The 25,504-nt window shown below is 42.3% G+C and overlaps 1 protein-coding gene across 1 annotated transcript in view; it reads right to left on the reverse strand.

Annotated features, from left to right (window-relative positions):
• The window catches only part of ERCC6 (ERCC excision repair 6, chromatin remodeling factor), a 78,465-nt gene that overhangs the window by 7,846 nt on the left and 45,115 nt on the right, over nt 1-25,504 (reverse strand). Inside the window, exons 9-18 of the mRNA XM_090056533.1 lie at nt 23,960-24,130; nt 23,253-23,429; nt 21,671-21,787; nt 19,850-19,945; nt 10,411-10,629; nt 9,031-9,141; nt 7,217-7,336; nt 5,520-5,614; nt 1,781-1,926; nt 990-1,682 (exon numbers count right to left, since the gene is read on the reverse strand). Coding sequence (XP_089912659.1) covers nt 990-1,682; nt 1,781-1,926; nt 5,520-5,614; nt 7,217-7,336; nt 9,031-9,141; nt 10,411-10,629; nt 19,850-19,945; nt 21,671-21,787; nt 23,253-23,429; nt 23,960-24,130 — 1,945 coding nt within the window. The remainder of the gene's footprint in view (nt 1-989; nt 1,683-1,780; nt 1,927-5,519; nt 5,615-7,216; nt 7,337-9,030; nt 9,142-10,410; nt 10,630-19,849; nt 19,946-21,670; nt 21,788-23,252; nt 23,430-23,959; nt 24,131-25,504) is intronic.

A 25,504-nucleotide genomic window follows, 5' to 3' on the forward strand; every position in this document is an offset into this window, starting at 1 on the left:
GGAGGGGAGCTCCTGCCATTGCACACCACTGTGTGCTGCCGGTCCAGGAGCTCCTCTTTCAGTGGTGCCTTTGGCAACTCTCGCCGCTAGTCTGGGAGGGCACGGGAGCAGATGTGTGCCCCTACATCTGCACAGGGTGGGCCAGGCTGCACTCCAGATAGACGGGGGAAAGTGCTGGGAGCAGGGGCTATGCCTTCCCGCCACTTGCCCAGCTGGGGCGGGGAGGTGCGGAATAATGCCACTGTGCTGCCTCAGACAAACTGCACAGCGCCACTTCAGCCTCCCTGCGCCACCTGGACAAACTGTGCTTTGCCCTGCCCAACTGGGCGAGCACTGGCAGGGCATGGAGGTGGGCACATGCACCTGGATCAGGGTGGAACCAGCACAGGGGGCTACAGGGAATTTGCCCAGCCCGCCCTGAGCAAATCCAGGGGAAACACCTGCTCCCATGCCCTCCCGGACCAATGGTGAGAGCCACCAGAGGAGTCATTGGAAGAGCAGCTCCCGGACAGGCAGCATGCAGTGGTGGGAGCCCCCCTCCCCAAGTCCTGCACCCCCTGCCCTGGCTGGACAGCTTGTTTTAGCCCCATTCCTTCCTTTGCTGTGGGGGTATTGATCTGTTCTGCCCCCCCCTCCCATGCCCCTTTCCCTTCCCCACTCTGCCCATTGTAACAGATCAGCTGGAGGCAGCTGTGTCCAGTGTCATTGAGGACTGCTGCCTATATAGTCTAAAGCCAAATCTCCAAATTTCTCTGAATTGATTTGGAGGGTTCTGAATTGATTCAGACCTTTTAATGCGTCTCCCAGTTCGATTCGGAGATTTGGCTGCCAAATCGCCTCCAAATCGAATTGGCTACTGACGTTTCACACCGCCCTGTGTATCCTCTATTGGATTAGAGTTACTAGCACTCACAATGATGACAGCCCATTCATGTAGATTTTATGTATGTTTCTTAAACTGGCATTGTACAAATGAATAAAAAGGTTACCTGACTTTTTGAAAAGTTTCTCCAAGACATAATCATCATTCTTTTTTTGATCATCCTCCTCTTCATTGTCCTCTTTCCTGTATTGTTTTTGTTTCACTAGGTGTGAGATGCGTTCCCCTTCAAATTTGGCATCTTTTTTAGTTTTTGTCTTCTTTTGGTTATTCTTGCAGCCCTCACGTGCCAGCATATCTATGCTGTGTTTTGTTTTTGAGGTGCATTTATAATGATTATTACCTAACTGTCCAACTTCAAAATCTGCTTTCTGCTTTTCCTGTGAGCTGTCGGTTCCCCTCTCAATACTTACACCAGATGCTCCATGAACTTCACTAATGAATCCAAGGTTCTCTGGAGTCCCAGCATTCCCTGGGAGTGGTTGTAACACAGACCTGTCAGCTGTGTCTAAACTCTTCTCTTCACCCTTAACCAATGAATCCATATTATGAAGTACTTGTGAATCATCTTCTGTAACACAATTTGGGTTAAACGTATCAGAGTTTCCTTTGGTTTTGCCAACTGCCTCAACTCCTTCAGAGGAATTAGTTAGATGTCCTGTTGAAGGAGAACATGAGGGCTTGCTGTATTTAGATGAAATGTGTCCTTTAAGATGGAGACCACTTTCAGAAGAATTATCAGGTGGCTTTGCAAATTTTTGTTTTGATTGACGTTTTGGAGCTTGAACATCTGACCCAGTACCTGTTATATGTATGAAATTGATTTTAATAATTAAACATTTTGAACGGTCTCATTGTATAAAAATCATGTGTATAGTTAAGGAAAAATATTTCTCATACCTGCGAAAATAGCACTAGTTTCTGTTCCTTGAGACCCGTCTGGGCTGCTCAGAGTGAAAAGTTCATAAAGATCATTGGATTTGAAAAATCGCCTTTGTTTTGGATCTTTCAACACTCTGTTTGTTAAAAACTGTTTGAAGATTTGTCTGGAAAAAAATACAATTGTTCTATATATGAAACAATATCTAGCTATGTTTAACTATCGAATAAAATGCTCAAAGAGAAATTCTGTCAACACAAATTTTACCCTACAGAACAATTAAGCAGTAGGAGGAAGATGCTTGCTTTACAGAGACAATCTGAGTTATGGTAACTTTTAAACAATCCACTAAATTGTTAACCATAGGAATTTATTGCATTTCAGCAATCCCATAACACACTGGGTAGCCACCATCCTGAAATGTCCTACGAGACATCACTTATCTTAAGTTGTAAAAAACTTCACGGCTAGGAATGTTTTGTACATTAAAACTGAAAACCTGGTATACACTACAGTAAAGCTCAATGAAAGAGTGGGGGCCCATTAGAATGATTATATTTTAATGCCACGACGTTGGCTGAATGGGCTGAGATGGAAAGAGGCAATGCACCAGCATAGAGCCTGATAGCATCTGATGGCACAGACTAGATAATTTCTGTTAAAACAGATTTAAAAAAAATCAGAGTTAGGGAGTAGTTGGCTCCGCTGCCAGACCAATATATTTGGCAGTGATACATTTAGACTTTTGTTTAGCTTTAACCCATCCCTGCAGTTATGCTCATCTATCCTGTGTGGTTTTTTATAGCAATTTTTTCCATCCAAAGCAGACATTTCCTGCTTGGGTTGCAAACTGATTCTCAAAATCTTTTCCTCTTGTCCATACCACAGTTAGGCCCCGATAGGACCATGTGGGGAAAAATCTATGTTCAAACACATTTCTCACTAGCATGGTTTTGAACTACACCCCAGTACAGTAATACAATTGTTTCCATTTCAAAGCAGATTAGAATACCCAATTTAGCCTCCCAAAGGATTCTGAAGATTATCAGAATTATCTGCATTTCACAGACAAAGAAACTGAGGCAACAAGTAAAAGGTGATTTCTTTCTGAAAATAACTCTGACTGTTCAGACCCTTAGGCCCCACTTCCTCTGTGTGGTCAGGGTCATTCAAAGCAAAGTTTGATGGTGGGATGCAAGCCAAATAGCAGTGGAAACTTTATGTCTATGTGGTAAGGCGATTGGGAAATGGACTCAATAAACTGTTGACATTTTATTACATACTTTTTCATTTATCTGCATTTTAAAAAGAGGGCTTTATTGTAAAGGGAAATGCATAGCCAGGTAACGTCAAAGTACTATCATTTTGAATTTACATGAATGAGGCTTACTATTTAGAAGACAGTTGAGTGGAGAGGAAAACTAAGAGTTAGGGCTTTATTGCAGAGGTGTCAAACTTATAGCCCATAGAGCCCCATGATCTGGTTCTCAGTGCTGCTCTTGGGTCTAAACAGGCCACATGGAGCATACTGCATGCCAGACCACCCCCACGGTCAGGGACCAGGCATGCAGTGCCCACTCTGGCTGATCCAGGACTGTGCCATACAGGTCGGCATGTGTGGCACAGGTCCTGGAGCAATTGGGGTGTACAGCACAGATTCCAGACTGGCCAGAGTCAGCACCGTGCTGCATGCAGCACCCACTGTGATCAGACTGTACTACATGCGACTGCAGTACCTGCTCTAGTCTGGAACCCGCACTACATATAGTGCCCGCATGTGCAGCGGTGCAGTGCAGGTCCAAGACTGGCTGGAGTGGGTGCCACGTGCAGCGGTTCTCAGCGCTGGTGCTGTGTGTGGTGCAGACTGTGATCTATGCTCCATGTCCCCAAGCAGACTGCTCTGCACACAGTGCCCATTCCACCCACTCCAGGTTCTGTGACACATGCAATGCAGGTCCCAGATTGGCTGGAGTGGGTGTTGGATTCAGTATGCCAGGGTAGGAGTGAGGGGAAGGGTCTGTGAGCCTGATCCTTGAGCCACTCATCCAGCCTTTAGGACCAGAGTTTGACACCCTTGATTTACAGGTACAGGCAATCCCTGCTTAGTGCTTTTAACTGGTTCCTGAAAAAACAAGTGTTAAGCTAAATGAGCGTTAAGCGAAACCAAAAGAATCTGACGACCCAAGATGGTGACCGCAATTGTTTTTAATGACCCAAGATGGCGACCACGAGTGTTATAACAAAACTTGCTGAGCGCTAAGTGAAATCAGGTATTAATTTCAAATGAGCGTTATAGCAAAATAGTGCTAAGTGAAACAGCATTAAGTGGGGGTTGCATGTACATATATTAGATATGTTGCTTGCATTCTAAACATATCTAAATATTAAACAGCTATGTTTGACGACTTTGGTTCACTTTAATATTTTCAGAGTAACTATTGATTTCGTTCTTTTTTTTTCCTTACTGATCACAAGTTATATATGTACTGTGCAAAATTCTAGAAATCTTGTTGTTTCAAGTTAGGGAAGGAATGACAGTACACCTGGGTATGTGGGGAGGGACACAGAACCCACAAGGCCTTGGATGCAATATTAATGAGAGAATTAGCTGTATTAAAAGGTTTTATCAAATGCTGACTCCTGAAATCAGATTTTGGCAGACAAGAAAATGATTTATAAAACGTTTGATAATATTTAAATTGTACTTTAAATCCTGACTCCTGCACCCTGTGTTTGTTTGTGCTCATGTATCTGACTGAAAAATGTGTAAATGAAACTGCTGGTAGTCCACCAGAATTAACAGAATGCAGTTCACTAATTTATGGTTGCTCTGGTTTTGCACATCTAACAAATAATAAGAACAGTAGCCTGTCTTTGGTAATGAAGTCATTGGACTTATGTCTCGACACCCTCAGGGAGCAGATCTGCTAAACAGTTTTTTTTTTAATATTGGCAAGGTAACATACTTTAGTGTCATTCAAGTATTTTTTGTTTTAAAGGCAGCACACTTTTCAGAGTACTAAATGGTGTTTATAAAGATTCACTAAGTATGGAAACTGCTCTAAGGGGCAAAAAATGAGCAACAAGCATTTGCTTAACTGCTCTCATAGAAATTAATGAGGGGAGATATGGCTTATGAAGTGAATGCTGGTCTATGGGCTTAAGGAAACCTGTCTCCTACTACTAGTTCTGTTCTTGGCCTGGTGAGGGACAGTGGGGAAGTCACCCTATCTTCCTGTGGTTCAGTGTCCCTGCTTGTAGAGATGGTATGATAACAATGCGCTAAGATCTGCTGATGAAAAATATTGTATTTTCTGAACCCCAGAACAAAATATACACCTTTTTTTAAGGCAGAATGAAGGGGGAAAAAAATTCTTTCTTGTTTTAATTAACTTAGTGGCAGCAGCTTGGGAGCTGAGTGCTAATTACTGTATTCTGCTCCTTGTGGTTTGCATAGTTTATTTTTGCTTTTACCTGTCCAAAGCTTAAATGGCAGAAACTGCAGTTATCATAGTTCCTCACACAAAATGTAAATGTTAATTTCTGACAGTTCTTTTTTGGAAAAAAGAGAGGGGGGTGGGTGGGTAGAACATTACAGCTACATTCAACAAAGTTATAACCCGATTACATTTTTTCATAATACTATCAAATCCTTCAATTCTTATCACCCATTTGGTGGCAGAATTTTAAAAGGGGGCTCCAACAGACATTCACCTGCTTAAGACAGTTAAGTTATCAATGAATATCAGTACCACTTACCTGTGGTAAATCTTCTCTTCTATTGTACCTGCAGTAAGAAGCCTGTACACAGTCACCTGTTTCGTCTGACCTATTCTCCAAGCACGCTCTCGAGCCTATATAGCATGAAAGTTTTATTTAGCAGAAACTACCTTTCAGAAATAAAGGGCTGTATACACAGTGAACTACTGGCACCAACGTGTTCTAAATGTACTTTGGAAACTAGCACAGTTTGAGAGATTATAATAACCACATTTCTATGCTGATGGAAAGACAGCTCAAAAAAAGAGGTAAACAATTTTAAGAATCTGATTCTAAAGTGATAAATGACTTTATCCAACAGTTAGAATTAAAAGTTAATGCAGGATAATGTTGCCCCTTGGATAACCATATCTCAAATTAAGATCCATTTCATACATTAACTAGATTTTATTCACGTATTGTCCAGAAACTTTTCCTTTTTTCTCAATTTAATTAGTAAGAAGACTTCGTAATTCCTCATTGGGTTTTAGGAAGTATTTCCTACATTGAACAATCTGGATCACTCAGAATGTATGTGCAAGAATTTTCAACGACTTGTGCTGACAGTTGACTGAAGTCCTATTTCCTCCCAATAAACAGAAAATTAAACTATATTTACAAAGAGGAAACTAACATACATACCCTGATATTTTCAATGATGAATTTACAGAAGGCAGCTCACGAACACAAGAAGAAAGAGCGATTTTAAACTAGTTTTGAGATATGTAGGCTATTTTAATATTTGACTAAAATGAACTATGAAATTGCTAAAAAAAAAAAATGCCCCAAATTAAAAGAAATTTCCTACAGTCTCATCCATTCAAATGGGGCAAGAATTCTCAAAGCCCTATTACACTCATAGATAAGACCAGTTCTTCAACAATACCAGCATAATGGCAACTTCCACTCAGGATATGGCACCAATGTACATTTTATGTGCTTTAAAAGGGGAGGAGGAGGGTGTTGCTGCTGATGCTGTTGAGCCACTTGGCAGGGGGCTTGCTGGCAGCTGCCCTGCTTGTGGGATAGTTCCTGTCCAGTCCCCTGCTGAACAGGGCAGGTGGGGTGGGGGTACAGGGCTCACTGGCAGCTGCCCTGCTTGGGTTCCCAGACATGCCTGCCCCCTCAAACAGCTCTGCGTGGGTGTGGAGGTGGGAACTCGGGAGAGGGAGTGGGTGCTGGAGTTCCCAGCTCTGCGCTGCGCAGAGATGCTCTGGAGACCTAGCACTCACTCTCTGGAGCTTCCAGGTCTGTACTGGGAGCCAGGATAGAGAGCAGAGAGATCCCCAGTCCTGGCGGTTATCAGCTTCTGACTCCTGGGGGGTAGCCAGAAGCTGAGCAGCACCAGGACCAGGGACAGAAAGCTCCGTGTCTCCTGTGCCCCCCTTCTGCCTATGCTGACTGGAAGCAAATTTATTCCTTGTGTCTATACATGCAGTACTGTGTAGTAAGTACCTGTATTTACAGGTACTAGATAATTGTGCAGTAGCCTTATTTACTGTGCTGTAAATGCTCCACATATATGACACTTTACTGCTCAGTAGATTAGTCTACTGCGTGTAAAGCATCTCACGTAGACATGTCCTGAATCTCACTAGATAGTTCAGAAAAAAATTTAAGAAGCCCCCTCTTCTTTCAACCCCCATTTCTTTCAATTTGGCTGTTAAATGGAACATGATGAACCAAGCAACACCAACCTGTGTGTCTGTACTGGGATTCCAGTCAGGATCATAGATAATAACCCTGTCAGCACCTGTCAGGTTGATTCCAATGCCACCAACTCGAGTTGTAAGAAGAAAAATAAATATGGATTTATCCTGTAACATATGCAATACAAGACAGAATTTAGCAAAGCTTAATTATTAAAGTAGAATGTTACTTTTCTCCTGCTAATTCTGTATAGACCAATTGTGTATTTTTATGTAAGAAAGTGTGGTCCACTTTAGTCAGTAACATAGAAGTAGAAAACCAAAATTAATCTGCAGTCTAGCTCTAATTTAAATATTCACAATGAAATAATGACGTGCACCTATACCACAAACTCTCTGGAAACAGCACTCTAAGGATTTCATTCTGGGTTCTTGCAGAGTTTAACATTTTTGTCACTCTTGTTTCATCATCTATCTGTTGGAAGTTAATTCCATACTTAGATTCTATTAGTAAAGAATGCATTGTCCCCAAATCTCACATTTCATCCCGGGCTTTGTGATCTTTGTTGTTCCAGAAAAATACAACTGTTACAGTAGGTCATTAGATCAAAATATGATCTAATGTAGCTGGAGTTTGACTTTTTAATTGCTTAGAAAAGTTGGACCATGGTATTACACTGCTACCAAAAGGTAACTTGGAACCAGTGAAGTAGGCACTGTAGATCATGCAGGAGACAGACACATTCCCTATTAGCTGGAGGCTATGCACACAGCTTTAGGTACAGTAAGCTATAGGAATCTAACCTGGAGCTAACACATGCATGGATTATTTTGGCAGTCCTTATCTGGGAAGAGAAGTTGAATTTTTTAGGAACCTAGAGAATAGAGACAGCATTTTTAGATGCTGCCCCTTCCCGGCAAAACTGGGTCCAGAGGCTTCATTCTGCTTTGACAAATGCGCTTGCAAGCCTTAAATGGAGGAATAGCGATATGGTAGAGCTTAAAACACTCCTCCCTTCCCACTAGTGTTGCTTCAATATTACCTGGGCTGAGTTTAAGCTAGCTCCTCCTGAGCTAGAAACTGATCGCCTGCGGCTATGTTGGCACCTTAGTAGTGGCAATGGTTGTTTCAATGGAGAATGATATAGGCTGGTGTAGAAAACTCTCTCTGCCACTTCATATAGAGTAACATTGATTCTACAAGACCATAATTATCCCTCCTGTTGGTGATGCATCAGTCGGTACTATCTAACTTGATCTTCCATGGCAGCACTGACTGTGCACAGCTAACAAGCACAAAAACACAATTCTGTCAGTCAAGTCAGCAAATCTGACAAAGATGTAAAGGGATCAGGATATGCCTAATGTTGCCTTGTTTACTTATTCAGTTTTTTGACCAGAAGTCACATATTAAAGCCTAATGTTTGTTCAGGGATATAGGGGGTAGCCGTGTTGGTCTAAGGACGTAGGTTCTTCAGGTAAAGCTGACACCTTTTATTAGACAAACTCAAGTAGTTTATTAATTCAACAATTTATTCAACTCAACAATGTTTATTCATTCTTTTACAAGAACATTTCTTATTCAGTCCTGGGCCTTGGTTCAGAGAACCAAGCTTCAATTTAGGCAAAAAATGGCAATTTCTTTCTCTTACTCCTTACCTCAAGAGAAACAGTTTGTCTTGATTCAGAACTCCAAAAGCTTAAGAGATCCTACCCACCCAGAGATTTAAGCTATAGTAACTACTGAAATGGAAGAAATGCTTTCAAATGCACCAGAGCAAATAGTTAAAAGCAGTCTATTTTGATTGACCCTCAAGCATCAATCACTGGTAAGAATTTATGGGAGGGCTGCAATTTCGCACCTCATTGTATCTTGTTATAAGAGGCTGTCTGGATGCGATTGTTGTGGTACCATCCATCTTGAGGTAGGAATAGTTTCTGTCTCTCAAAAACGCTTCAAGGATGTGTAGCATCTGTTGTTATAGAAAGATTCTAATGAAATCCGAGCATGAAATTTAACTGAATAGCATGTCATATCATAAGCATTTCTAGTATTAACCAAAATGGCAATTAAATGGACAGTTCAGGCCTTTCCAGGAAAAAACAAAAAACAAACAAACTCAAACTCTCTAAAATGGTTAGAACTCCCACTGAACAGCATAGGAGTACAATTCTAAGAGAGGGCGAATTAACTTCATTCATAGTATGTAGCAAATTGCACCCCCTGTCAGAAATTGACTGACAATACCAAATCCATTAACTGCAATTCCTTATCTTACAGTTATTTGTACTGTTGTTCTGAACCAAATGCAACTCAGTTACATCAATGGCTAAAAGGAATTATTCTGGATGTACACTGGTAAACCTGAGAGCAATATTTACCCAAAATATATTTAACTACACTCAGCATATAAAGTCCCTCTAAGAATTTTCATGGAATAGACATCTAGGGCATCTTTATACATGCTTAGGGGTGGGAGGGGCGCTTTAATTAGAATGGCTCAAGAACTACTCTAAATTAAAGCACCTGCAGTGTCTCATGTATTCAGCATCCCACATGCTTCAAAATGACAGCAGGGACACTAACTCATGCTCATTTGATGAGTCTTAAAGTGCCCCCACCAGTGCCATTTTGAAGCACAGGAGTTGAATGCATGAGGCATGGAGGCTGCAGGAACAGGTTAATTATCATGCTCCAGGAGACTTGATTAATCAAGCTTGCTCTGATGTGCTGTAACTACAGCATACCAGAGCAGCATCCCCACACATGTACAGGCACCCCTAGTCTCCAGTTACCAAACACAAGAAACTAAAGGAATGTTTCATCATTGACACTTTTCAGGGGCACTGGAATTTTGTTTTCTAATACACAACTGTGTTAAGTTTATCTAGTAAACTTACTGCTGCACATAAGGTTGTCCCCATAGTTTTTAAGAACAGGTTCAACCAGGAGTCACCCATGGGCTGAATCAGGCCCATGGAGCTACAGGTTCTAGCCTGTCAAGGGCTTTGGTGGTGCTAGGCTTTGCTTATGCTGTACTGTGACCAAGTGTTTCGTCCACACCATGCTGCAGATAGATCCTAGCACTGACCTACTGACTTGGGTCATTCTGGCTTGCCTCCTGAAAATGTTGCTGACCCCAGGGTTAGATCAACACTTGTCAAGAATACTATAGATAGGGATGATCCTATCTTGAGCTCCCTTCCAGCCCTATGTTTATATGATTCTAAGATGTTCTTACCTGTCTTGACTGAGTAAACAGCAGCACTCTGTGACCCTGCTTATGCCATATTTTCAGCAGTGATTCTACCACTATCATTTTTCCAGAACGTTTCCAATATCCAAACTGATCCACTTCATCTATTTCATTATCTGGTACACTTTTCAAGACCTTGGGGCCACCAGAGAAAAGATCAGGATGATTGCAGATCTTCCTCAATCCTACAAGTCCAGAGAAAATCTATAGAATATAGGAGAACGATGATTTTTTCAAACAGCTTTCATTATGTCATTTAAGGAAAAAAGACAAAAAAGGATCAGATTAGGCATACTTAAGAAAGTCACTGGATTTTTATACCTGCAAATATTAGTTCTTGTACCAATAAAAAGATTTCAGAGAGCTGATATATTAAAGTGGCCAGTGAAATTCTACAATTTTGAGAATTAATTTTGGTGATAACATTAAGTGAATTCTGCAGTAATTTCCAGACTAACGCAAACTAATACTAGCAGCATTTTTCTGGAGCTTCAAAAAAACCACAGACATCATATCTGGCTGGAAATCACATGGTCTTCCAGCACAGATTCATAGATGTAAGGGCCGGAAGGGACCTCAATAGATCATCGAATCCGACCCCCTGCATAGGCAGGAAAGAGTGCTGGGTTCAGATAACCCCAGCCAGATGCCTATCTAACCTCCTCTGGAAGACCCCCAGGGTAGGGGAGAGTACCACTTCCCTTGGGAGTCCATTCCAGATTTTGGCCACTAACTGTGAAGAAGTTCCTCCTAATGTCCAATCTAAAACTGCTCTCTGCTAACTTATGGCCATTATTTCTTGTAACCCCCAGGAGCGCCTTGGTGAGAAGAGCCTCACCAATTCCCTTCTGAGCCCCCATGATTAATTTATAGGCAGGCACAAGGTCGCCTCTCAACCTTCTCTTGCGGAGGCTGAAGAGGTCCAGGTGCCCTCGTCTCTCCTTGTAGGGCTTGGCCTGCAAGACCTTAACCATATGAGTGGCCCTTCTCTGGACCCTCTCCAGGTTATCCACATCCCTCTTGAAGTGTGGTGCCCAAAACTGCACGCAGTATTCCAACTGCGGTCTGACCAGTACCCAATAGAGGGGAAGTGTCACCTCCTTGGTTCTGTTTGTCATACACCTGCTGATGATGCACGATGAAGTCCAGTTAGCTTTGCTGATGACTTCGTCACACTGACAACTCATGTTCGTCTTGGTGTCCACTAGGATTCCCGAGATCCCTTTCCACTTCCGTGCTGCCGAACAGGTCATTTCCTAGGCAGTAGGTGTGCTGGACATTTTTCCTCCCTAGATGCAGCACTTTGCATTTCTCCTTGTTAAATCGCATGCTATTGTTTTCTGCTCATTTGTCCAACCTGTCCACGTCTGCCTGTAGTTGTTCCCTGCCCTCCGGTTTGTCTACTTCTCCCCACAGTTTTGTATCAACCACAAACTTGGACAGAGTACACTTCATTCCCTCATCCAAGTCACTGATGAAGACATTGAAGAGTATCAATCCAAGGACTGAGCCCTGCGGTACCTCACTGCCCACGTCCTTCCAGGTCGATATTGACCCATCCACTACCACTCTCTGGGTACAACCCTCTAGCCAGCTTGTCACCCACCAGACTGTGTAATCATCCAAGTCACAGCCTCTTAATTTGTTCACCAGAATGGGGTGGGATACCATATCGAAGGCCTTCCTGAAGTCTAAGTAACCGATATCTACCCCTACTCCTGCATCCAGGTGCTTTGTAACCTGGTCATAAAAAGAGACTAGACTAGTCAGGCATGATCTACCTGCTACGAACCCATGCTGGTTTCCCCTCAGCATAATATTTCCTGCTGGGCTCTCACATATATGAACCTTAATAATCTTTTCAAAGACTATCAAGGATGGGGGTGAGACTGACTGGCCTATAGTTGCTTGGATCCTCCTTCCTCCCCTTGAAAATAGGGACCACATTGGCCCTTTTCCAGTCCTCCAGGACCTGGCCCGTGTGCCATGAGTGCTCAAATATTCTTGCCAGTGGCTGTGCAATGACATCAGCCAGTGCCTTCAGTACCCTCGGACGGAGCTCATCTGGGCTTGCCGACTTAAACGCATCCGGTCCTTCCAAGTGACTCTGCACCATCTCAGGGTCAATGCTTGGTAGTCTGGCGCCCAGCTGTTGCCTCTTTACAATCCCATTGTGAGACTTGTCTCGCTCCTTGTTTAGGAAGACTGAGGCAAAGAACTCATTGAGGAGTTCAACCTTGTCCCCCCTGTCTGTCACCAATTGCTTTTGCCCATTCAGTAGTGGTCTTATACCGCCCTGGGCCTTCCTTTTACTCCCTATATATCTGAAACCATCCACCGTAAAGCTGGCAAGTCAGTCAGCAACACAGAAGTCCTTGACTTCAGAAAAGCTGACTTTGACAAGCTCAAGAGGCTTGTCGGCCAGGCCCTCAGGGACCATGACCCCAGGGAGATGGGAGTTCAAGAAGAGTGGTTGCTTCTCAAGGAAGCAATCCTCAATGCACAAGCTAAATCTATTCCAACACGGAGGAAAGGCAGCAAGAAGGCACAGCACCCCTCCTGGCTCTCTAGGGACCTAGCGGACCTCCTGCGGCTAAAAAGGAAAGCCTACAAAGGATGGAGGACGGGATTCACCTCCAAGGAAAATTATTCTGCACTGGTCTGGTCCTGCAGGGAGCAAACCAGGGAAGCCAAGGCTGCAACTGAACTCTAACTAGCTTCAAGCATCAAGGACAATAAAAAGTCCTTTTTCAGATATGTGGGGAGCCGGAGGAAAAGCAAGGGCAATGTTGGACCCCTGCTAAACCAGATGGGGCAACTGACAACTGACGCCCAGGAAAAAGCCAACCTATTAAATAGGTACTTTGCGTCAGTCTTTCATCAGTCCCATGGGACGCCCATGCCTGCTATGGGACAGGGAGATCCGGGTGATGGGGATCCCCTACCCTCCATAAATGCTGACCTCATGAAGGAACACCTTGAGAAGCTGGATACCTTGAAGTCAGCCAGCCCTGACAATCTGCACCCCAGGGTACTCAAGGAGCTGGCGAGCATCATAGCCCAGCCACTGGCACGGATCTTTGAAAACTCCTGGAGCCCTGGTGTAGTGCCTGAAGACTGGAAGAAGGTCAATGTGGTGCCAATCTTCAAGAAAGGGAGGAGAGTGGATCGGCTAACTACAGGCCCATTAGCCTGACTTCTATCCTGGGGAAGATCTTAGAAAAGTTTATTAAGGAGGCCATCCTTGATGGACTGGCCCAGGCTAACATTCTAAGGGATAGCCAGCACGGGTTTGTTGTGGGTAGGTCTTGTTTGACCAATCTCATTTCCTTCTATGACCAGGTGACCTATCACCTGGACAAGGGAGAAGAGATTGATGTCATATATCTTGACTTCAAAAAAGCTTTTGATCTGGTATCCCATGATCACCTCTTGGCCAAACTGGCCAGCTGTGGCCTTGGCTCCACCACGATCCGCTGGCTGGGAAACTGGCTCCGTGGTCGGACCCAGAGGGTTGTAATTGATTGCAGTTACTCACCGTGGTGCCCTGTGACCAGTGGAGTCCCTCAAGGCTCTGTCCTGGGACCCATACTGTTCAACATCTTCATTAACGATGTGGACATTGGAGTCAGGAGTGGACTGGCCAAGTTCGCCGATGACACCAAACTTTGGGGCAAAGCATCCATGCCAGAAGATAGGCGGTGATCCAGGCTGACCTGGACATGCTCTGCAAATGGGCGGACGAGAACCTGATGGTGTTTAACACCGAAAAATGCAAGGTTCTCCACCTTGGGAGGAAAAACCTGCAGCATCCTTATAGGCTCGGCAGTGCTACGCTGGATAGCACTACAGAAGAAAGAGACTTGGGGGTCATCATTGACCACAAGATGAACATGAGCCTGCAGTGCGATGCTGCGGCTAGTAAAGCGACCAAAACGCTGGCTTGCATCCATAGATGCTTCTCGAGCAAATCTCGGGACGTCATTCTCCCCTTGTATTCGGCCTTGGTGAGGCTGCAGCTGGAGTACTGCATCCAGTTTTGGGCTCCACAATTCAAAAAGGATGTGGAGAAGCTTGAGAGAGTCCAGAGGAGAGCCACGCGCATGATCAGAGGTCAGGAAAACAGATCTTACGATGACAGGCTGAGAGCCATGGGACTCTTTAGCCTGGAAAACCGCAGGCTCAGGGGTGATCTGATGGCCACCTATAAGTTTATCAGGGGTGACCACCAGGATCTGGGGGAACGTCTGTTCACCAGAGCACCCCAAGGGATGACAAGGTCGAACGGTCACAAACTCCTGCAAGACCATTTCAGGCTGGACATAAGGAAGAATTTCTTTACTGTCCGAGCCCCCAAGGTCTGGAACAGTCTGCCAGCGGAGGTGGTTCAAGCACCTACATTGAACACCTTCAAGAGTATGACCCCAGCTGACTTCCTGCCCTTTGGGCAGGGGGCTGGACTCGATGATCTCCCAAGGTCCCTTCTAGCCCTAATGTCTATGAAAATCTATGAAATCTATGAAACAATTTTTTGTTATCCTTAACTTGGAATGCCATCCTCCGCTCCATGATAGCTTTGGCCTTTCTAACTGCCTCCCTACAACTGCGAGCTGAGAAGGTGTACTCCTCTTTAGTAATTTCTCCCTGTTTCCACTGCTTATATGCCCCCCTTTTTGCCCTTAGGCTGCTCTGGATTTCTCTGGTTAGCCAAGGAAGCCTCTTGGCCGCTTTTCCCCCGCATCAGGATCGTGCACCTCTGTGTCTGAAGGATTGCTTCCTTAAGGCACAGCCACCCTTCCTGGGCTCCCAACTCACCAAATCTCTTACCCTGCAGTGCATCACTGACTGAACGCCTGAGCTTGCTGAAGTTAGCCTTCCTAAAGCATGGAGAATTAAATATATGTTATCTACTAAAGCTGCTATACCCACAGCTGGACTTACAAATCAAGAACAAATATTACTTATATGCTTAAGCGGGATCTTTTATTTTATGCTCTTAACTCATTTGTTTGCTCTACTTCAATCACTGAGTAATTAAAGCAGTGAAGAATTCAGAGAAGTTAAACTTCCTATCATGAATTGGTTCTTTTTTTAATTATAAAAAAATGTGGCAAATTCCTAACTGATGGTATATTTTCAATAAAAGAATTAATGTTAATTTTCCTACTCTCAAAAGAAAAACTTAAATTTGCACAAACTAATTTGAGATAAAATTGTGCAAAGGCTAGCAGAAAATCTGAAGATGAGGGAAAACAACTCCAGTTTGGTAAGTAATACTTCTAACTAAAGTATTTGAATAGAACCTGTACATGGGGCTAAGACCAATCTTTACTTCACAGTATTGTACGAGTCATGTCCAATCATCTATTGCTTTAAATACTGTATATAATAATCCTTTTCTTTCAACAGTGAGAAAACTATAGTTAAAAATACCAAAACAACCACAACAAAAAAGAACCTGCCAGCATTGTCAAGTTGTGAATCAGGACACCAAATCCATCTGCTGAGGCCACCGAAGTGATCTACACTATAAAAACTTAGCAAAGAAAGCTTAAATAAAATATATGCTTCAGGGAAAAATGCATATTTGAATATTTCAGTTGTACGTGTGTTTGCTTACTACTAACATAACTCAAAATAGAAATCTGAAACAGCCACACTGCCCCTAGTATCTCCACTTCCTCCCCTCTGCCCTGCAAATAAGGCAAAGTCAGCAAGGAACATTTATAGTTTGTACAGTACCTTATCACATAGGGCCCTTGATCTCTGATGGGGAGCCCTGGGTGTTGTTGCAATAAAAATATTAAATAACTGCATTCAAATTTAGGGTCCAAAGTTTTTAAGACAGTAATAATTTAGGGAGACTTAATTTGAGCGCCTAATATGAATCTTCTCAAAGGAGTCAGTATAAACTCCTGTGCAGCTGCCTTCTGACATTTAAGCCCATAAAAGGCACTTCCAGACGGACACTGAAAATCACTAGTAACATTTGAGAACCTTAGCTACTGTACCATTCCAAGACCAGAAACAGCATAAGAAAATTATTAGTAGTCAGCTTACTCTTAGGGTAGAAACAGACATTGCCTGACATCTCATTTGTGTCATTTTGGGTACGTCCACACGAGTGCACACGTGTGGTCTGTGGCACTGCAGACCTGTCTGCGGCGCCGCAAATTGCATGCACTGCATATGCAGGTCCTTCATTGTTGGTAGGGTTGGAAGGGACCTGAACAGATCATCAATTCTGACCCCCTGCCATGGGCAGGAAAGGTGATTGTCTAGCCTCCTTTTGAAGACCCCCAGGGTAGGAGCGAGCACCACTTCCCTTGAAAGTTGGCTCCAGATCCTAGCCTCCCTGACTGTGAAGTAGTGCTTACTGATGTCTAGCCCGAACCTACTGTCAATCAACTTGTGGCCGTTATGCCTAGTTACTTCTGGTAGTGCTTGGGGGAACAGGGACTCTCCCGTTCCCAGTAGGTCCCCCCTGGTAAGTTTACAGATGGCCACCAGATTCCCTCTCAGCCTTCTCTTGTGGAGGCTGAACAGTTTCAGGTCCTGTAGCTTCTCTTCGTAGGGCCTGCCCTGCTGCTCCCTGATCATGCGAGTGGCCCTCCTCTGGACCCTCTCCATGTTGTCCACATCCCTCTTGAAGTGCGACACCCAGAACTGGACACAGTACTCCAACTGTGGCCTGACCAGTGTCGCATAGAGGGGGAGGATTACCTCTTTGGACCTGCTCGAGATGCATCTGTGGATGCACGACAAGGTACAGTTGGACTTCGTGACTGCATCCCCACACTGCCGGCCCATGTTCATCTTGGAGTCAGTGATGACTCCTCCAAGATCCTTTTCTGCCTCTGTACTGACAACCTGTAGGCATGGTGCTTACTGCATCCAGTTCTGGGCTCCACAATTCAAAAAGGATGTGGAGAAGCTTGAGAGAGTCCAGAGAAGAGCCACATGCATGATCAGAGGTCAGGAAAACAGACCTTATGATGACAGGCTGAGAGCCATGGGGCTGTTCAGCCTGGAAAAGTGCAGGCTCAGGGGCGATCTGATGGCTACCTAAAAGTTTATAAGGCCAGGATCTAGGGGAATGTTTGTTTATCAGAGTGCCCCAAGGGATGACAAGGTCGAACATTTATAAACTCCTGCAAGACCATTTCAGGCTGGACATAAGGAAGAACTTCTTTACTGTCCGAGCCCCCACGGCCTGCAATAGCCTGCCATCGGAGGTGGTTCAAGCACCTACTTTGAATGCCTTCATGAGACATTTGGATGTTTATCTTGCTGGGATCCTGACCCCAGCTGACTTCCTGCCCCTGGGGTAGGGGTGTGGATTTGATGATCTTCCAAGGTCCTTTCCAGCCCTAATGTCTATGAAATCCTATCTGCTGGTTCTCTCTCGCTAGGTGCAGTACCCTGCACTCGTTGGTATTGAATCCCATCCTATTCTCATCCACCCACCCCTGTAACCTGTCCAGATCTAGTTATAGCCTGTCCCTCCCTTCTATTGTGTCCACCTCTCCCCACATCTTAGAGTCATCCACGAATCTGAACAAGGTGCTTTTCAGCCCCTCGTCCAAGTTGCTCATACTTTCCAGCCACACTTGGGGGACTCTCTCAAGCCCTCAGGGCACCTGTCTGCTTTCCCTGTTCACAGAGAGGCACCCCAGAGAATTGGGGGTGCCTTTCCATAACCAGGGAAGTTGGAGTTCCTTGCTCAGCCAGACCCACTCCCCAGCAATTGCAGAAGACAGGTCTGAGCAGGGAAAAGCCCTGCTTTTCATATTCAGCCAGACCCGCTCCCCAGCGATTGTGAGGGATAGGTCTAGCTGAGTGGAGAAAGCAGGGAGATTACACTGCCCCTCGCTCTGCACCATCAAAAGCAAGACAAGAGACAACATACATTTTGTCCAACAAAGAGGATCAGCTGTGCTGCAAAACGTTAAAGCACACCTGATCCATTTTATTAGGTTACACCTATTTCTAGCCTTGGTGACATAGCAACATGCACTACTACACCAATGATACACTCAAATCTCTTTGGGATGGTGGAAGGGAAGAGGGAGGCACAGAAGATTGAAGGTGATACTATCTATTTTTCTCATACAGACGTATGAACATTTTAGCAGTATTCTATATTGAAAATGAGACAACATATGGTAATGTACATTTAACTGTGTATCATATCAAGAAAATCACATTTCTCCTTCAAAGGACAGTTCTATCCTGTGAAAGCTTCTTCAGTGGGACTGGAAAGCGCAGCGCCTGCATAATGCATACTGAGGGGTCAGCTGGATCAGAGGCTGGAAATACAAGACTCATAGAAAAAAGCAGTACATTTTATATAAATTCTATGCCAATTATTGCTCTTAGCTTTTCCTCAGGTGGAAATAATGCTAGCATCTGCTGTGCTGAGTGTCTAGTCATTGACTATTGCAACAGGGACACAGCTCTGAACTGTAGTCTCTGCAAATAAAACCCTTGCAGTTCATTTTAGCTGCTTAAGTCTATCCATGTGTTGTCGTAACAGCATGGATCTTACAATTCTGTTAACTCAACAGTAGAGAAGGGTGAGTACTGGCTATTAAAAGGTACCAGCACATGATGTTGCTTTGTTACTGCTGGCCTGAGCAGCTGGTTAAAGCACTGTATGTAGGATTCTGTAGTCCTCAGAGACTGCACCCTGAAGACCAAAGAGGACAGAAGTTATGGGATATACTGTAAGATTTCACAGGCTGTATATGGATCCTCTGAAATAAATGGGACAAGGAAGTGTGGGATATTATGTGAGCTCACTTCACTTTGCAAGGGAGGGGACCTTCTTAAATGTATGAAGTATACTTCTTCAGACACCATTACTGCATTCTCCCTTCTAGAAGAGTGTTATGGGGCTGAAAGCCAGTGACACTTTTGGGTCTGTACTAGGACAAAGCTGCAAAGATCAGAAATCCTTCTGCCTATGATTGCTCTATGAGTAGAAATTAAAGCTCCAGGTGGATGCTAGGAAATACTCTCTCTTTCAATAATGGATTCTTATATCCAAGTCAGTATTCAAGCTCGTACTGAACATGTAATGGCTTCCTCAACCACTAGAAGTCTCAAATACCTTTCTTTTTAAAGGACTCCTGGGTATCTTGATTACAAAGGTACTTGAGCAACAAAAGTCCACTGCATTCTATTACTTTTGTCTTTGGGCTCTGCAGTGCAGACACCACCTGCTAATCTCTACAAATTTTGTGAAAATTTTGAGGAAAAAAAAGAACTAATGTTCACAGGAATAGAACCAAAATCGCCATGTGTTTCCCCTCTGAGAACCTGCTCAGGGTCTAGAGAGAGGACTACTGAAGGGCAGTTCGTGTCTTTATCAAAATGGTTACCTTTAGACTAAATGCCATCGTCTACTTTAATTAATGCCAACCTGCATTTCTCCATTGAGGATCTGGTAAACTTCTTTGGAGTCAATGAAATTTTGATAGACTTGACGTTGCTCAGCTGTCAAACGGCAAAACAAGACCTATAAAAAAAACCCATATAGTACATGAAGTTATTTTTTTTAACTTTGTACAATATGAAAATGGCAACAAACGTATTGCACTTTTGATCCAGTAGAAATGTTAAATTAAGACATGCTGTATAGGGCCCATTAGAAATGAGAACCCATAGGAAAAGGTAATAGTGTTAGGATGAGTTTCATTTTCAGTTATTCACTCCCTTATACCAGTCTCATACTGATATAATTTTTCAAACTTTACTTTTATTTTGTGTTTTATTGCTTACCTATGTAATGCTGATATTCACTTAAGATAAGGGCTCCCTTCAAGTGATTAAAAAAAAAAATCCCCAAAAAACGAAGTTTACGGGAAATACTTTCAATACTGAATCTATGTCCCTTAGAACTTGCACTCCTTTTAGGACCTCCTGACAAAACAACAGGTTCGCACATAATCTATTCTGTCATTAATCTTTGAATGTGAGCATATAATGATTTTTCAAATGCCCTGTTGGGCTAAAATGGAACAAAATCACTTCCTTGTATCCTGCAGGGCACCAAACATTATGCTGTATGTCAAACTCTGTACAGCTCAGTAACTGACTACAAGAAAAATCAAATTGTTTCAGTCCACTTATGAAAGAATTCTTCAGGGAAAGCAGCCCACATTGAAACCTTGTTAAAGAGCTGGATTAAAGAGACCAGAAGTCTGTGGGGTGGATATAGTAAGTCCATACTGATGGCTCGCTGTCCACTCCTATGCTCACCCAGTGAGGAATCACTAGCACATCCACTTGACTTAAGATGGCACCTGTTTAAAAAACTTTGAGAGAAGAATGTAGCAAGGTGCAATTGCAAAGCCAGCAGGAAGAGGAGATGGAAGAAAACTGGGAGCACAGAAATGAAATCTGTAGCAAAAGAGGTGGGAAAACCTAACCCAGATTAGAAACAGTTATTCCTGGAACTCACAGATGCTTAAAACAAATGAAAAAAACCACCTTCAGTTATTTCTGAGGTAAGTTCAAGTTTCCCGAAAGCATTCATCTTTAAGAACGTAGCAAGCATGGAAAAGTTCAATCCAAAAATGAGAATGTATTGGAAAAAATGTATTAACACATACAAAACGAAGGTCACAATATAAACTGGTTGACCACCTAACTACCACTGTGAATATCATACATTTCTCTACCAAAATTAACCTCCAAACTACTTAAACAGCAACAGTTTTAATATGCCTACCAGTGATTATCGTTAGGCATCAGAGGAATCATCCTAACGACAGCTCAACTGTTTTGACTTAGGGTGCACATTTTTGGCCATACAAGGCCTGCAGTAATCACTCTCTGTAAACCAAAATGGAATGCCCTTTATGTACCTTTGCTTTTAACATGGAAGTATAGCTGTGCAGGGACTAGAGCATTCCATGCTGGATAGAAGAAACTGTAAAAATAGTCTTTGGAGGGCTTCAGTTCCTTAAAGGTGTAAAGAATGTATCTGCATTTATAAATTCTAACAGGTAATTAACAGATGTTTACAAAATAAATCAGTAGTTGTTCAAGCTACTAGTCACTTTGACCGTCACATTTGGAAACATTAACCACAGAGAACTAAAAATACCAAGGAACTTTTTTGCTTCAGTAAGCACACTGTTGCATATTTTGTTGTCCAAAACCTGCTATCAAAAAAGTTGGGAAGTTTGGCTACAGAATTCGGGAGGAGGATCAAACTCTCCACATATCTTATACAAACCTGTTCATTTTTATCTGGTAGCGAAAGGCTCATTTTCACGTCAGCCTTCATTCTCCGCAGCAAGTAGGGATTTATGGTGTCCCGTAAAACACATGCACACTTGTAGGCAGTTTTTACCTTCAGAAGAAAAAGAGCAAAGATTTGTGTTTAATTTTGTTTCTTAATATAATGCGTTATAGGTGGAAAGTCAGCAAAACTAGCTAGTACAAACCATCCACATTACTCTTCTTTTACCCTTCAGTGGATGTGGTTCGTCCTATCTATCTATCTTGCAAATTCCATGACAATTCATGTTACCCAACCACTACATTTAATAAACTGTCTCTCTCATAACAGATACCATTCATTTATTGTGCTCTAATTTGATGGAATTTATTCCATATAAAAGGAGATCAGAAATGAGAGATTTACTGGCAACTGAGACACTTCCCTCAGGCAAGTCCCTTTTATTAATGAATCCTTGTGTGTAATCTTGCATAAAACCCAAAAGCCACATGCAAAACTGCTAATATACAGACTGAAGATCAAAAAGAAGCCTGTTGGAAGCCTGCAGCAATGGTGGTTACCAGACAATACGTGAAGATTAGTGTCCACTTGAGACTATTAACAACAAAAAAAAAAAAAAAAAAAATCGGTACAAGAAAATCCCTATGATCACAGAAACTAAAGGTCACTCTGGCTTTAAATGCAGCATATGGTTCTGTAATGGGTAATGGATGTGTGAGATGGGTATTAACTATACGTAATGGCTAAAAATACCTTCAATTCTCTTAAAGCAAAACAAAGAATACAATAAATTATTGATATGTAAAAAATCAAAATTAGCCACCCAATTTAGTAAATTACCAACCATGACACAAGAGAAGCACTTACACTAAGAATAAAGAAAAAACTGTAGAAGATTATGTACATAAAACATTACCAGGAAATCTTATAAACAATTCATATTCTAAGCCTCTATATAAAACTTTAAATGTCCAGATCATTTTGCAAGTAATCTATTTACTAATGTAATAAATGTAATGCAGAGATATCCATCAAAAATAAAAAAACCCATGTAAAATACTGAAAACTATATTCTTAAACTACTAAAGATACATTTTAAACAAAGACATACAAACATTTTAGCTTCCAAGATTAAATTTTGTTTTAATAACATTTTCTGTTATGAGAAGGGGAATAGTTTATCTGTTTAAAATTTCTTTCACTTTAGATTTAAAGCATCTCTCTATAGTGTCTGAATTCCAAATATTACAACTGGCGAAGTCAAAATAAAAAAAACAAATGGACATTTCTGTTTAAGTATAAAATATATTCTTTACATTTTTAATCATATAATACGAACCATTTGAAGGCACCTGATCCTGCAAACACTTACGCTTTGTACAAGTGCCCAGTCCTAAAGAGAGGTATGATACCACTGTTACGTGTATAAAAGTTAAAAACACATGTGTAAGCATTCACTGCATCAGGGCCTAACATGCACAGTACAATACACATTTCCAAATGAGTTCTGAAATAACAAAGCAGTTTCCTTTAAAATTAATAATTAACTACTAAAAATATTTTGATGCATATTTACCTGCACAGGAGAGGCATTAGAATATCCTCCCATGGTTATTGGGACAGAAAACTGTTCCATGAAGACAGGCAGCGTTCCCAATTTTCCTGGGAATACAAAGTCAAAGAGGGACCAGAGCTCCTTTAGGTTATTTTGCATAGGGGAGCCAGACAAGATGATTCGATGGGGAGTGCAGAACTATTAATATAAAAAACAAAACAACTCAGTAATAAAACATTTTTGTGAATCAGTTTGTTAGAAAATTCCTGCCTCAGAAGATTACAAGTGTCACATAAATGAAGTGTCATATTTTAAAATGTATAGCACATTACCCCTGAAATATACATGAACTGTTTATGAAATATTATCTATTGAAGAGACAGATCAAATAAAACTTAACAATTATTTTATTTTGGGCTGCTTTAATGATAAAAATAAATTTGTTTTAAAACCCTTTTTTATGGTAATGTACAACATGTTCTAAATTTGTCCTGCCATTAAGCCATTAAAAATCTATAATGATTATTGTAAACAATTAACGCCCCCCCGAAAATATGTACCCAAGCAAGTTAAAAAAAGTCTTATCTTTTCATTCTTCAAAGTTCAATGATTCAACAGCACATAACATAGCTTCTACCAGGATCCTGTGCCCCCTTATTTTTTCAAGTAACTTATTTTTCTAAAACAACTACTAAATGAAATACTTGGTTTGCTTTCTGATACCGTACCTGTTTGCATGCAAGTGTAATGGCAGCATTTGGATTCCTAATTTTATGACCTTCATCTAAAATTATATAATGCCAGTCATAGCTGTGGATGTTATCCTGCATCAGCCGAATGTATGAATAGGAGGTAATCAGAATGCCATGGCATCCAGCAATTTCATGAATTAGTTTCACCTGCAGTCAAAATGATAGACAGTCAATAATTTCATACTGAAGATATTACATTAAGATCTAGCAAACTGTGAATTTATGATCCTACTGTTGTTAGCCTCCTGCATTTGGGGAAAAAAATGGTACTGTTGTTTTTCAATGAAACGAGTGTAATCAAAGCTGGTCATCACTCACTACAAATGGGCAAATTCATTAAAAAAAGCTGTTTTACTATAATAGTGTGATTCTTAAATAGCTAAAATGACTCAAAATGGATGTAAATATTGTTAAGTTTTGCAGCAGACTGAAACATAGTTTTAAGTCTATTTAGGGAAGAAAATACTGAACTAAAATTCAAGACCTTTGTTTGAAGGTTATAAAAAGATAAACTTCACCGCTGAAATAGATACAGTAGGGCTTGAAAAAACCTATTTCACATTTAATTGTAGCTAAAGTGCCAAACTTATGAACAAAATAGGAAATAGTTAATGAATTATTTTGGAGAGATACAGAAATCTGTACATTTGGTTAATCCCTTCCTGCATCCTGAACCAAATTCCAGTATTTTCTTTTTTGATTCCTAAACCAATATTTGTAAACCATCAAATTATTTACCTGACTTATGAGTTCTACCCTTTTCTCATATTCATGTGTCTTAGATGTTTAGGTATAACTCTGGATTTGGGAAAGTATTACTTTCCTTGGCTGCTTTGGTGTTGTTCTGGCCTTAGTATGTCTGCATCTCAATCTTTACTGTTTTATTTTCTTAAAATGCCCTTGAGATGGGTGTTATAATCTTTTTTTATATGCAAAGAAGAGAAACCCTGAACGATTAAGACTACTGACAGACATTAAAGCAGTTACATGGGCAGGATCTGAGGAATTGTGTCTCCCATCTCCAAAAGACCACGACTTGCCAGGTCACACTATTTTGGGGATTAGGCATAAAATTCTCTCATTCATAATCATAGGTGGCAGAAGGCTGGGGCTAATGGGGCTTAGCTCCCTCAAACACGGGGCAGTGAGTAGGGCCACAGGGCAGCCTGGGTGCAAGCTCTGAGCAAGTACAGGAGAGAGGGAAGGGCATGCACAGACAGACATGAAGCCACAGCCTGCTGCAGCCCAGTGCAATGTACAGCACTGCCCACTACAGCAGATAACTCTGGCGTGGGGAAAGGTTGTGGGGAGACAGATAGAGGGCCCCATAATGAGAGAGTGGAGCAGAGGCAGGGGAAGGGCTGGGACAAATGGGGCCCTGGGGCGAGCTGTGGAAGGGCTGGAGCCCTGGCAGCTTGTTCAGGTGTGCAGGGGGGCTCCCACTGCTGTGTGCATAGCAGCAGAGGCCCGGGGGGGCATATGGCCTCCAGATCTGTGTGAGCAACAGTGGTGGGCTGTGGG

Source organism: Crocodylus siamensis, chromosome 7, assembly GCF_052110815.1.
Source record: "Crocodylus siamensis isolate JL-2025a chromosome 7, ASM5211081v1, whole genome shotgun sequence".
Lineage (NCBI taxonomy): Eukaryota > Metazoa > Chordata > Crocodylia > Crocodylidae > Crocodylus > Crocodylus siamensis.